The 14,463-nt window shown below is 37.0% G+C and overlaps 1 protein-coding gene across 2 annotated transcripts in view; it reads left to right on the top strand.

Annotated features, from left to right (window-relative positions):
* Window positions 1–12,681, top strand: part of SPAG6 (sperm associated antigen 6) — a 35,265-nt gene extending 22,584 nt beyond the window's left edge. For both annotated transcript variants that reach the window (XM_030505437.1, XM_030505445.1), the window contains 6 exons: window positions 647–820; window positions 3,210–3,362; window positions 5,701–5,892; window positions 7,108–7,224; window positions 10,009–10,154; window positions 12,431–12,681. In XM_030505437.1, the coding sequence (XP_030361297.1) occupies window positions 647–820; window positions 3,210–3,362; window positions 5,701–5,892; window positions 7,108–7,224; window positions 10,009–10,154; window positions 12,431–12,497 (849 nt within the window). In that variant the 3' untranslated portion in view covers window positions 12,498–12,681. The remainder of the gene's footprint in view (window positions 1–646; window positions 821–3,209; window positions 3,363–5,700; window positions 5,893–7,107; window positions 7,225–10,008; window positions 10,155–12,430) is intronic.
* Window positions 12,682–14,463: the final 1,782 nt, after the last annotated feature.

Below are 14,463 nucleotides of genomic sequence, written 5' to 3'. Positions count from 1 at the left end.
TATATAGTATACAAAGAATGCAACAGATATTTTTAATAGATAAAATGTGCACAATTCAGTTACAAAAAGGTTTTGTATACTTAGTATTATACTATAAACCAGTTAATATTAAATGTGTTATTGTATTTTAGAATGTACTATCTGATGTGAATAGCTGCTGTTGAAGGTTTAATCACTAGAGTTTGACAAAAAATTGTTTCTTGATAAAATCTTTTTGTCTTACTCTAACAGAAACAGAAGATAACGTAAAAATGCCACTTCAAACAGATAAGAATTCTTTAATCTAAGATGTGACAGATCAAACTTATGCAAATAAAGATACATTCTTAGATTTCACTAATTTTAAATTACAGTTTTAAATGGTATATATATTTTTTCTTTTTCTTTTTTTCTTTTTTTTTTTTTTTTTAATACATAGCAAGCTTGAATGGGATAAAACAAAGGAGAAACTTTTATTCAGGAACCAGGGAATGTTCTGTGCCATTATATTCGTGCATGAATTGACTCAGTGAATTGTGAAATAGCTGGAATTGTTTTCCCTATCCTGCTTTGTTTTCCTTGATGCAATAGATTTTTGTGTGCAGGAGGAGTGTGTGTTGTGGGATGTTTGTATACTATTGATTTTATAACAATTTTTATTTACTAGCGTCAGGTGCTGTCAGCTCTAAGCCAAATAGCAAAGCATTCAGTGGAACTTGCGGAGTTGGTGGTTGAAGCAGAAATTTTCCCAGTTGTGCTCACATGCCTGAAGGACTCAGATGAATATGTCAAGAAAAATGGTGCAACTTTAATTAGAGAGATAGTAAAGCACACGCCTGAGGTAAAACCTTGAAAATGCAAATACAAGGTCATATCATTAGATTTTACACTTTAAATAAAATACAGGATTATTCTGTCATTTGCTTTTTGAAACAATGGCATGTTCAGTGGAAGAATATGGAAATGCTTGCTGATATTATGAGATGTGTATTGAATGTGAATTGGGTTAGGAAACCGGGAACCATAGAATGCATACCTAGCTACTTCATTCCATAAGATATCTTCACAGAGAGGGAGTTCTAGGCTGACAGTATTGTCAGTCCTGGATATTAAAAATACCATGAGAAAAGCCTTACAGAAGTCATGATACCAGCTAATAAACGACAACATCATCCTAGAACAATAATAGGTGGTGTATGTCTTTTTAAAAAATCTTCTGGGACGCTGAATCACATTTTAGTTATTTTTCCAATGACAATGAAGGTAATATTTATTATTTATTATTATTAAACTGATGGTAGTTTCCTTTATTAGCTCAAGTTTGTAATTTGGATCTCAGCATTTGCAGTGTTTTTGCCAGTAATTGATACAGGAAGGTGGGGATGTTTGGCAAAGTCAATACAAAATAAAGAGGAAAACCAAATAGTTATAACTATGTTAATCTGTCAGACCACAGAGATAATTAAAAGGCTCTAAATATGACTCTGGGATGAAATACTTGAAATGTATTTGTGGAACACACTAATGCTGAGCGCTGTCATTTCAAAATCGTGATATTGGCTTAACAATTGGGAAGTGCTTAAACGTGAATATTGTAGTGTTTCTTCAGCCTGCTAGTTTTTAAGCTGTTAGTGATTAAAGGTTGCAGTCTTGTCACATTTCCTGCTCTCTCTCTGCACATATGAGCAATGCAACTTCACTTTCTCAAAAAAGTAAACACACTGTCATTATTAAAGGGGGGACACTAGAGTCGGATGCCAGAGGCCAAGCTTACAAGACTGCAGGTAAAGTAAGAAGAGCTGCTAGCACAGGATCCTCTGTGCAAGGGAGTTGGCCATTCTAGCAGCAATCCAAAGGAGCTGTAAGAAGTATCTTGGTTACTCCCAGTGGGAAGTCACAGTCCACATTTGACTTCAGAGTGACCGTGATGTCTGTCCGTCTCTGAGCAATGATATTCAAGCAACACATGTTGCAGCAGAGACAAATTGGCAAACGATATTTCTAGAGGAGCTGGGTGTGTCAGTCATGTGAGTGTTGTGGCTTTTGGATCTCAGCTCTCTATGTTTATATGCACTAAAATTCATGTGAAGGTGTCAAGATCTGGGGGACCTGCAGTGAGGCCTGAGGGTCACAACACCAGGGAGTATGTCTGCGCAGGAGCTCTATACATCCCAGCACACACAGCTGCACCCAGATGTAGGACTTGGTTGTCACTGGTTGCAGTTCACTATTGTGTGAGCAGTTTTTCTAAAGTTGTAACTTTAATTTTGTCTAGCTGTCTCATGAATAAAACAAGCCCCTTCTAAAGGCTCTAAGGCAAAGGTGGATTTCATGTCTATAAAAATAAACTGGCTTGGGAATCCACATGCCTCGGTTGTGTAATTTTGACTTTAAAGAACATATTTGTTTTGCTTTGGAATCTTTGGGGAAAATGGGATATACCTAACAAGATAGAAGAAAATAATAATAATATGAATTTTTAAATTTCTGTGCATTGTTGATATCATACGTACTATACTGCTGTCTCTCTAGGGGTATGAGAAGTGATACCTTTTGGAAAGAAACATGTTGCATAGCTTGATTATCATTTATCAGCTAGGCTATTTAATTGACATTCTGGGGCAAACTCCATTGCCCATCAAATGTATTCCCTGGACACTTCCCTCAGAGTACCATAACGTGGCAGAATAGTGTAGTCCAAGATGTTTTTGTGTGTGCATGACAGTTGTCTCTGGCTTCATGCCTCAGTGGGGGAATCCAGAAAGGCTTTTATGCCACAGAGGATATCTGCAATGCAGGTGAAAGAAGTGGGTCTTTTCCCCTGTCCCTGCACAGTATGATGTTGGCTGGGGAACGAGTGAATATTGGTATGAAGGAATACCTGGCTCAGTAGGTGCGTTTTCAAGGGATTCATATATTAGGCTGTCATTTGCACGTTTCTTTGGTGTATACTAATGGAGTAGAGAATATGTCATTCCATGCTATACAGCATCAAGAATTCAGAGTCTTGATTTCCTTGCAGTAAAGTCAATCAAAAACAGAGTTGCAAAACAACCTCATTCCTGAGAATTTCATGCTGCACTTAGTGCCCAACAGTGTGTATGATACATCACTCTTATTCCAGCTTTATTTTGTAAATCAGGAGCAATACATTTAAAGACTTTTCTAATGTAGTTTGTTATGCCTGTTGATACTTCACAGTATCTAATCTCTTCCATTTATCTTTTCAGCTTTCACAGCTTATAGTAAATGCAGGTGGAGTTGCTGCTGTGATTGATTGTATTGGCAGCTGCAGAGGGACTGTCAGGCTGCCTGGCATCATGATGCTTGGTTATGTAGCAGCTCATTCGGAGAACCTGTCAATGGCAGTGATTGTCTCCAAGGTTAGCTATCACTTTGTTGTCTTCCTATAATTCTTCAGTGGTATTCTGAGAAAGAGATACAAATTAACATAGGCAGAGAATGTATTTTGTGACAGAATTATATACTCGCTGTTGATGAATGCACTTTCTCCTAATATTACTGCTTTCAATGTCTGAAGTTATATGGTAACCTGATCAAAGTGTGTCTTTATGAAGTTGAACCTTTTATAAAATGTCCTAGATTAGTTTATGAGCATCCATTTGTGTTACAGTACATGATTTTCTGTGTTGCAATTGCATGGGTACAGAAAATAAGCCAGTGAATTTCTGTTTCCTCTTAAAATGAATGTTTGTGGCTACATCAAAACCCTTTTTGAAGTAAGAATGTTTAATGGCACGTTCCTCGTTGCACCAGCATGACTCTGCTAGTACCACTGGAATAGTCTTGCAATAGAAATCTTAAGACTTGAAAAGACCTCAGTTTCTAATGTAGTATGGTTTGATTCGGTTGTGCAAGTGACATTTCAAATGAGATAAGCTATACATTTTCAGGTTTAAATAAATGGGCAATGATATAGAAGGGAGGGAATTTGCAATATTCTCAATTGGTGAAATTAGTGCCTGACATAATATTCCGATGTGAATAATGCTAACTAATGACAGGAGGAGGTAATTTCACTGAGCATTGTTGACGCATTTTCACACTATGTCAGTCATTTTAAAATATACTGTGTGAGTGGAAACAATGAAACAATAAAAACGGAGAAACAGAAATGTCTTCTAGTAGGAATACAAGTTAAAAATGGAAATTGCCACCACATAACATCAATAAGTATGCAGGGAAGGTAGGAATGATCAAACAATGCTCTTCTGCATTCGAAAACTAAAGAAATAGATGTTTTTAACTTGTCCCCTCTGGAGGCCTTTCTTCTCTGGATGTGTCTCTGACTCTCCACTTTAAGGGATGCCTAGAGCAAACATACTCCTGCTTTTGAGTGCTTAATGTTAAGTGGGATGAATCCAGGATTAAGTTAATGAGAAAGCTTATAATTTACCTAAATGATAAATTTTTGAAGAGTAGTAATGTTTGCTACCATAACTGAATAGGAGTGCAGTGAGAGGTTTTGTGGGGATCTGTGCACACTGTGCACTGAGCCACGGAAGAAACCCAAATAAACTCAAAACCCAGTAAAAAAAAAATTAAAAAATTGCTTCAGGGGTAGACTAAGCTTGTAGAGTGGTATATGGTGCTGAGGACAGGACATGGTAAACTGGAACCATTTGAAAGAAATGCACTGTGGCATAAACACATGCAGTTACACATCTATGATGTAATGATGTAAAGTGATAGCTCCATTCTGTGGTACTGTATTCTGCAAAGGATGAATCTTGAAAAATTAATTTTGAGGTCATACTGGACAAACACTTCATTGTGGTCTTCTGCTGCAGTGCAATGGCAAAAAACCAAAAGGATGACAGTTCAGTCCTGTGGGGTATTAAAGAATAGAAGATGGAGCATTATTGGAAAGGGAAATTAATCTATCTGTAATAGCAGTACATATAGTTCTGATGACTGTATTTTAAAAGGCTTTTGAAAAAAAAACCCTGAAGAGTGTGCAGAAAAGACTAAAAAATGAACTGTGGGGTGGAGAAAAATGTTTTCTAGTTAGAGGTTTAGTAGCCTCGCCTTACCTAAAGTAGCATTAAATGATTCCTGTTGAAGTATCCTGGCATAAAATACCAGCTACTAAGTAGCTCCATAATCCTGTGGAGAAAGGATAAAGACTGTGACCCTAAACCAGAAGAACTTCAGTAACAGCTGGATGAGAGTCCATCTCTTGATGTCTTCAAAGCAATAACTGAAACCTTTCTGGAAGTGATTGGGTGAGTCAAACATGAACTACTGGACTCAAGAAGAGATTGATAAATCGAAATTTAGTGCTGTGGATTAAAAAGAAGAAAAGACTCAATGATTGAGCCCTTCTGATCTTAAACTACTTTCATAGGTTCATAAACACCCAAATTCTTTTATTTTCAGTCTGACAAAACTGAAGCCTTTACTTTTAATACGGACTGAATTGTGTCATATATTCCTTTTATCCCTTAAATGTCTGTGTTAGCTCAAACCGCCTTCTGACTTAGAAAATTGAATCTGTTTCTCTCTTTCTTTAACTAGATTTATTAAGATTTATTAAAAATTCTTGCTAGACATGATATTGTAAAATATATGACACCACTAGCATGCATTCTCTTATAGCTCATGTCAGTAGAAAAACATTTTCTAACAATCTGTATCAGTTTCAAGTCGTCCCTCCCTCGTGTAGATTTGTAAAGGTTGTGCTTTTGATTAATGCCGCAGGGAATACCACCACTATGTGCCTGCTTGATAGAAGAACAAGAAGATCATATTAAGGCAGCAGCTGCCTGGGCCTTGGGACAAATTGGAAGACATACTCCTGAGCATGCGGGTGCTGTCGCAGTAGCAAATGTGCTACCCATACTGCTTTCTATATATATGGACACACGCAGTTCAGAAGATCTTCAAATAAAAGCAAGTATATTTGTAGCATCTGCAGTGAGATACTTACTGTAATCAACAGGTGGATGTGCTTAAAAACTACTAAATTGTATGTGCTTTTATTGATGTTCATCGAGTCATGGATTTCTTGGATGTAGGGTGTCTGAAGGCTGTGTGTCACGTATTAGGACTGGTTGGTCCTAATGGCTGTGCATATGGTGCATACCAAATCACATGGTACAGCCACAGCAGTGTAGTCCCTCATGTTCTTCCCAGTTTAGATCAGAGCTGCATCTGCCCATAAATGATATAATTTCTTGTGACTAAATTCTAATTATCTACTTTTTTTAGAAGTATAAGCTCTTGTACAAAATATTATAGTCCTTGTAGTAGACTTGATTATGGTTTTATTATTATAATAAAACTGTAACAAATACTCAAAGTTCTGCTCTTGAAAGCATGCAGGTGTTGATGTTTAGGGCCTCCCTTCTGTGGGAGCTAGTAGAGTTGCAGTTCGGTAAAGTGTATTTTTGAGTGACAGTAAGTGAACTAACTGAAGAGTATGTGACAGCATTAAAGAGTATAATATGACAGGATATGGTCTCCCATGTTGTACTATTCTGTACATTCCGTTGAAGTATAACTTTCCAGATCTGTAAAATAACTTTTGTATAGTCATTTTCAGTGGTCACCAAAATACCAAGGCCAAATGAGCTGTACGTCTAAGCCTACTCAGAAAGGTCATTACTGCTTGTAGCAGTAAAGATTGAGTCTGTTTTCAGAAACTAAGCACTAATGTACAACTGTTTCACTCTCTTTTTCTCTTCCTGCCTGGACAGCAGTCCACATTGCTATCACAGACCAGCAGACTCTCCTAGTAAGCCACTTCTAAAATACAATCTTTTAAAATGTGTTTTGATTGAGCTTTCTTATATTACCATTCTTCAATTTACTTAAAGGGTCTGCTCCTGCTTCCATTGTAGTCAAAGAAAAATTGCCATTACTTTGACCGTAGATAACATAATAAGAATATGATGTACTACAGGTTTTGAGGTTTAATAAATCTAAGTAGAAAATTGATTCTTCAGTAAGTGACCTGATAGATATAATAGTTTTTATTCAGAAAATGCTTTTTGAGAATCCTGATCAATTTGCTTGTTTTTGATCAAATTTCAGTAATATATAACAGGAATTATTGTAGTTTTCATTCATGTCTTACTAGAGGAAATTTATTTTGCATTTCAATAGACTAAAAGAGCCTTAAAGAACATCCTTCAGAAATGCACGTATCTTCCAGCACTTGAACCATTGCTGCACGATGCCCCTCCCAATATTATAAAACATATTGTTGGACAGTTTAGTAAGGTAAGAAAAGGCTCTGCTTGGTGAGGAATGTGTTAATTGTTTTCCATTTAGCAAGGAAGCTATTTTTCCAAAGATGAAGTCTCTCTAAAAGTCTCAGTTGTGTTCTCAGGATCCTCAAGCATACCCTGCAGCAGCAGTTTGGAGCATCCCATTCTTTTTTCTGACAAAGCTGGATACTGTTTCATCTGGAACCTGCCATAATTCATCCTAAGACTGGGAAAACAGTTGCTTACAAGCAAAGTGGGGTTTTTTTTAATTCCTTGCCTCTTGAGATTAAGTAGGATATTAACTCACGTGCAAATATTTTCACTGAGCCAATGTATCACATAAATCCCAGACACATCTGTTTTAGATAAAGTACAAGCTGTCTGTACAGGAATGACTTAAGTTAGATATTTTACAATAATCTAGAGTATAAAGGCTTCACCATTTTTATCCTTGTTAATTTTTCAGTTTCAATTAAGTAAGTGTAAAAATTCCAAATCTTTCGTATACCTCTCAAAATTCGAAACTGTTTGGTGTTAATAACATTGTTGATTTGAGCGCAGCATGTAAAAAGTGATACAATTTGATAAAAATATTTCAAATTATTTAAGTAATTGCTAACTAATCAGGAGATTCCCTGTGTCTGCAGTGTTCACCAGCTGTTGAGAATCCTCCCCAACCCTAGTGTATCTTTTGTACAATACTCTGCAGTGTATCTGTTAGCAGGAGATACCAGGCTCTCTTGGTGAAATGTCCTTTCTGGAAATCGCCAAGTAAAACACTATTGATACTTAGTTCTGATTGTCACAGGTCTGGAACCATTACTGTTTGTAGTGCAGATTCCTGATTACATTGCCACACTTAAGTTTGTCCTGTCATCTTGCTAAGTCTGTACAAAGATTGGAGATTTGCACAGAATTCAGTGCCTTTTGCTTCTGTGTGCTGACTGGAGCTCTTAATGAGCTGAGTGCATAGTAATTGGTTACCCAGTGTATAGATTTGAATGTTGTTTGCTGCTGAAGTGGTTTTATACCCTGCATATCAGCTGATGCTTTGTTTTGTTCTGTTTTGTTTTTCTTCTTCTCCTATGCTGTATTAAACAAACTATACTTGTCTGGCATTTACTTTTCTGAAGTATACATTTAAAATTAATTTCTCTGCACTAAAAGCATTTTTCTCTCCTGAACCATAGTTTGGAAATTTCGTATTCTTAGAGCTGTGGTGTATTACTTCTTTGGGCTTATTTATACCACAGTAAAAGCCTTATTTCTGAGCTGTGCTTCAGAGTGGGATGCTATCCATTCTTGGTGCTGGACTGTGTCAATTAAACATTATCATTTTCAGAGTCTGTGCAATTCTGTGCTCTCTCAGCTTGGACGGGGGGAAGGGACTGTGTCTTAGAGGTGCTGTCTGTCTTTAGGGCCTCTTCCAAGAGAGTTTTCTGCTGTCTTATCCAGCCTGGGAGTCAGTGTGGAGGAGGAAGGCAGGGAAAGGGCCATATCCTGTCTTCTTGCTAGTTCCTCCTTGGCAGTTTTTGTTGTGGGAGATAGGTGGAAACAGCTGTCTTCAGTTGCTACAATGAAATGATCACAGTTGTTCCTGACACTTATACAGAGCCTATAATAGGGAGAAGTCTCTGTGTTCCCTTGATTTTTCTTTACCTGTCTGTTGATTTCTTTACCTGTCTGTCTCCCTAGAGGGACCAGAGAAATGAAGGCTGTTTGCCTATATGTATGGCAGAAATCTCGTCTTTCTTTTCCTTCATCTTTTTATGAGCTTTTTCCTCCTTAAAGTCTCTTGTTTTACACTGAGATACCATCAAATTTATGGCTTGATTTGTCTGACCGGTGTGAAGGCTTACAAAATGCTTTTGTCCCCATAGTATGTAACTCTCAGAGTTGGTTTTAAACCCATCTGGTTTTGTTGTAGCTGCAGCTGACGTCTTGCATTATCTCTCTGGGTTTTTTTCCTCTTTTTTAAAAGTATTTTTGCAGCCCTGTGGGCCTGTGGACTACATGCTCTCATTCTCCCTTGCCTGGCCCAGCCCCCACCTCCTTCCCTCCCTCCTCTCCCGTCCTCTGGACAGAGCTGCATATTGGCATCACTCAGGGAGCGCAGAATGTATTGTCTGATCATTTCTGCTTCTCATCCCCTTTGGCTGCAGAAACTTCACATTTCTGCTTTGTGTGTGCATGTATTTGTAAAAGGCTTCCATGGCTACACAGTGTGTTGTAGGATTTTAATATCTAGGAATTTAATAGTAGCATGTAATGCTTCAAGGCTGCATTGTTCACTTGCAACAATTCTCAGTATTGTTTTCATGCACTAATCTATACTAGATCATTATAATGGTATAAAATTCTGCTATACAATTAAACTGTGGGAATTGACATAAAAGACCTGAATAACTTGGTTTAAGTGGAACAGATGCTGTTGTTATTCCATGTTAGTGTTCTGGTTTTATTATCTACTTAATCTCCACAATCTTATGGTCTCCATAGGAATACTTCAAGAAATATTATTTACATAAAGATAAATATTCAATTCATTATTTTTATATACGTTATGTATTACAGTACATGTTATATTATGTTATAACTATAAAGGGCTGGTTTATGATTTTTTTTCCTGTACAACTGGGTATTAAAATACAGTAGTCATTACACATGTTGCACCTCCAATGTTCCATTTTATCTGTCCTCTGAATTAAAAACAGATAAGCAATATTTGACCCTAGTAGCATAGAGATTCCTTTCAAAGAAAATATTCTCTTTTTTTAATGCACTTTTCTGCATGTAGGTGTTACCACATGACAGCAAAGCACGTCGTCTCTTTGTAACAACTGGTGGACTTAAAAAGGTTCAAGAAATAAAAGCAGAACCTGGGTCACTTCTTCAAGAATATATCAACACTATTAACAATTGCTATCCAGAGGAAATAGTAAGGTAGGAAAAATGAAATTTAAAAAAATTCATACTTACAGCATTGCTAGATGTTTTTCACAGGAACAACACAATGCAAGGATTTAATATATTAATTTAAGTTCTACATTAATTTTGTTCCTATAAAAACCAGGTTAACTGCCCCAGTGTGCCAGACACATACTTTTGAACACTGTCTCTTTCCTGATTATGTTTGGAATCAAATTTGTCTTTTTCAAAAAAAAAAAAAAAAAAAAAAAAGAAAAAGCCCAAATAATTAGGCTCTTGCAGGAAACTGAGAAATAAAATCAGTCCTGCAGTACGCAGACAGACTCTAAGGCTTCAGCACAACCGCTCTCATATTAACAAATGTCTGTGGGAAGTTTAGTTTATCTAGGTAACTTATTTATGGATTACTCAGGCTCTAAAATACAGGTATTGGTGAACCTTTGGTTGCATCCTTGACTTCCCTAAGAGCCTGTCTAACTAGTGTATTCAGAGGCTCCTTTGAAACTTCCTCTGATGTACAGAGGGTCCAGAGGCTCTCCTGCACAGTCGCTCTGCCCACAGCTGCCCTTCCTCCCCCCAGCCTCATCATGAGGCTTAAGTGTTATATAAAAGGACCATACACCAGCTGTCTGCACCAAGTTGAACTTTGCCCTTAATGAATACAGAAACACTATTAAATAGCTTACAGTCAAAATGTCACCATCCTAAATTGTAATAATGAGAGAAATGCCCTCCTAGATTCTAGATATCCATTTACCAGTGCTTCACTCCATCAACACATCAAAAGGATGTTGTACTCGTGTACTCCCTCTACAGGCTCTGAAAATCTGCATCATCAATTTTAATTATACCAACAGAGTTCTTCAGCTCATAGTAGCTACAAACTAAGTCATGCAAAATGAAGCCGTGTTTGTCTCCGCAAGGGAAAGCCAGTGGTTGTCAAATGACTAAAAATCATAAGGAAACTTTGTTCTGCAGCTAATATTTAAGAGGGGGAAAAGAGGCATTTGCTTACGCTTTTCTGGATATAATTAATGTTTCTTTGTTACAGCTATTTTTTTCCCCCCTGTAAATGAAACAAGGTTACTTATGTAGTCTGGGAGGTAATAAAGAAAAGGGCCCCTTCGAGCATCTCCTGCTTGCCTCTTTGTGCTACTGCCTGATGTTGGTTGTGCTGCCTGAGGCACAGCTGCTATAATAGACTCCAGCTCTGGGTTTGTCCTGGAGACCTGTTATTTTAGGCTGTTTGCAGACTGAATATAATAATGCATTGAAAAGTTAGCTTTGCAGTCAGACAATTAATATGATTTTTAAAAAGAGTTACACTATGCAGAAATAATCCAGAAAATGAAAACCAACAAGGTAAATGGATCTTCCTTCAGTGTGAAAACACTGGGGATTTCTACTTTAATACAATTTAGGCACGCATTACATGGGGGGCTCAGAGATAACAATTTACATGCCTGCAAAACCAGAAATGTACTGAGATGTATGTTTTTTAGAATAACACAGCAATAAATTTCAGATACTCTTAACTTGGAAAACAAGAACTAAATGCAGCTTTAGTGATGCTTGCATTTTGGAAACATGTAGTTGGTCCATTGTGGAAAACTAACTGAATGACAGCAGGACAATAATGGCACCATAGAGTCCTACTCTAATGAAAACCTATACGATAATCTCTGTCCTTGAGTTGGCATTAGGGAGAGAAGGTCATTGTGATAAATTTTTTTTGTTCCAGAATCAATGTCTCTTGCATTGATGGAGACTTCACATTAGCTTTGGGGTGTGTACTTATGCTTGATGAACAGCAGTAGACTATTGTTGTCTGGCAGCCTACGGGTCTGTGTAAACTCATGCTTTTTTATTAAAGGCCATAATTTCAAAAGAAGTTAACATCTACATTTCTCAGTAAAGACAATGCTTATGGCTGCTGAACCTATCTAAAAACTAGCCAACTACCAGGACCAGCCACCTATGTGCCCTAAAAGAAGTTAAACATATTTTTGAAAACATGACTTCCAAGTATAAATGATAACAGAAGTTGAAAAGCAGGCTCTTAAAACGTTGTAGGGGAATAACTGTAGAATTCCTTGACTAAGGAATATTTATATATTCCTTGGAATATATAAATAGATAACTATCTATTTATATCTATATAAATAGATAAATATATATAATATTATTATATATAAATATATAAATATCAATAGAAATATAAATAGTGTTTTGTTACTTAGCATAGAACATGCCTTGTAGTCTAATGCACAAACAAAATGTTTCTCTTTCAGGTATTACTCCCCTGGATATTCTGAGATACTTCTGGAAAGGGTGGAAAATTACCATCCAGTTTTATAAACTTCAGTTTTTTATTAGAGCTGTATTTCACATCTATACCTTTATGACTAATACAAATACAGCTGTTGAAACTGTTCAAACTCTTGTTTGATTCTGTAATATCCTACTCCTGTTTGAACTACTGAAACAGCTCAGCAATTCCAGCAAGCTATATTTTGTTCTTCATAGTCTTGTTTGTTGCTAAGTTTTTGTTCCTTTTTGTTTTCCTCTAACATTGCTACCAGATATTGCATCATATATGAATGGAATTTCATGCAGGGGTGATGATTTATCACAGAAGCTTTTTTAGAATCAGTCATTTCCTTTTCCTTCCACAAGAAAGGTTTGTTATTATCTCATTCAAATTTTAGCCTTCTCAGTACTGTAACCATTTTCCCCTTTTACCTTTGCGTATTGTTTGGAGCTTCCCAAGCTTCATGAGGGGGGAGATAGGTGGACCCTGTGCTTTCTCTAATTATGTAACCTGTTCTGCTGCCTTTCAGAAAGTGATGTGGTTTTGCATCTCCAAACATGTTAGTAGCTGCTAAATAAAGAATTAATCAAAGCTAATGATGATGATAAAAGGGCTAAATTCTGCTTATTGTAGTGTGGTGGTCCTGGCATGGTAGATAATACATGTTCTGCAAAGGTCCTCCCAGGTAAGGCAGGATTCACTATGGAAGAAAGGAGCAATACACTGCTGTACGCACCACTGTTCCTCTTGTAAGGGATAGAGTGAGCTTAAAATATGACAGGCACAAAGAGAAGGACCCTGGGAGGTTTGTCTTCATTTGGATTAGCAGCAAATTTGTGCAGCTCAGATGAGAGGAGAATTGCTTGGCTGCAGGAACACTGTTAGAAAAGTTCTGAGCACATTCAGAGCAAACCTGAGGATACTTGAGTCCCACTGATCTAAGTGGTGGGACTAAGGCTGCTCAGTACTTATTCTTCAAGAGCTGAAATTGCTGCAGAATTGAGTTGAAAAACATTTGGAACTTAGTCTTGAAGTTGCAGATCACATCGATGTGGAGGTTATTGAAGGTATGAGCTCTTGCCTGTCTGTAGAACATCCTGGAAATGTTTTTTTGCTTTTTATGTACATTGAAAAGACTTTAAATTCACCTTACTCCTCCAGTGTACTGCGGCAGCAAGGAGCAGCATACAACTTTTTAGTATTCCCTAATATGTAACTTACATTTACCATTTTTGGTGGTTCTAACCTTTTTTCTTTTCGTCGTATGCAGTTTTTTGTTTGTTGTATTTCTTTTTTTTTTTTTTCTTTTTTTTTTCTTTTTTTTCCCTTTCCCAAATTGCAACAAACAGTGTTTCTGGTACATGATGTTGAAATACTGGCAGCCACAAGGAAAGGCAATATTTGAAAACCCCTGCAGGAGAGAAATTTGTCTCCTTTCTTAAACATATTAACTGAATGAGTTTATAAAACAGGGACAGTCTCTTCTATTACTCGTAAAACAGGAGCAAAGGCTTACTGCAGTTGGAAATGATTTAGAGTGGCTTTTCTCTGCCAAATTCCAAACGACTATTTTCTTTTATTCTTGTCAGCATATTTTTCAGCAGTCCACAAAACCACTGATGGGCTATCTTGTATTAAGGTTTAATTCTACAGAGGGTTGTGCTCCCACTGTGAGATACTTGGTGCTCTCAGACTGCTCTTCAGGAGGAGCAGGGAATGTACAGTACCTTGCTGTATGGGGCCTAACTGAGATGGAAGCTGTTGGTGTCATGAATGCGGGTATAGAAACCACACCAGCTGGGTTGTTTCCTTAGCCCACATCAGAGTGAAAAGTCTTGGAACTAACTTCTACCAAATGCCTTTTCATTTTTGGTGTTTATATTCTGACATTATTAATGTTAGGACACTAGTGGAAAAACATTAGGTCTATTAAAAAGATTGTTGTAATACTCAGTAATTTTCTTACATGCATTATGGTTATTTAAAAGTCAAGTCTTGTACAATTTCTGAAAG

The sequence above is a fragment of the Strigops habroptila genome, chromosome 1 (assembly GCF_004027225.2).
Source record: "Strigops habroptila isolate Jane chromosome 1, bStrHab1.2.pri, whole genome shotgun sequence".
Classification (NCBI taxonomy): Eukaryota; Metazoa; Chordata; class Aves; order Psittaciformes; family Psittacidae; genus Strigops; species Strigops habroptila.
Note: the sequence above shows the minus strand (reverse complement) of the source record. Positions and strands in the feature narration are given on the sequence as shown.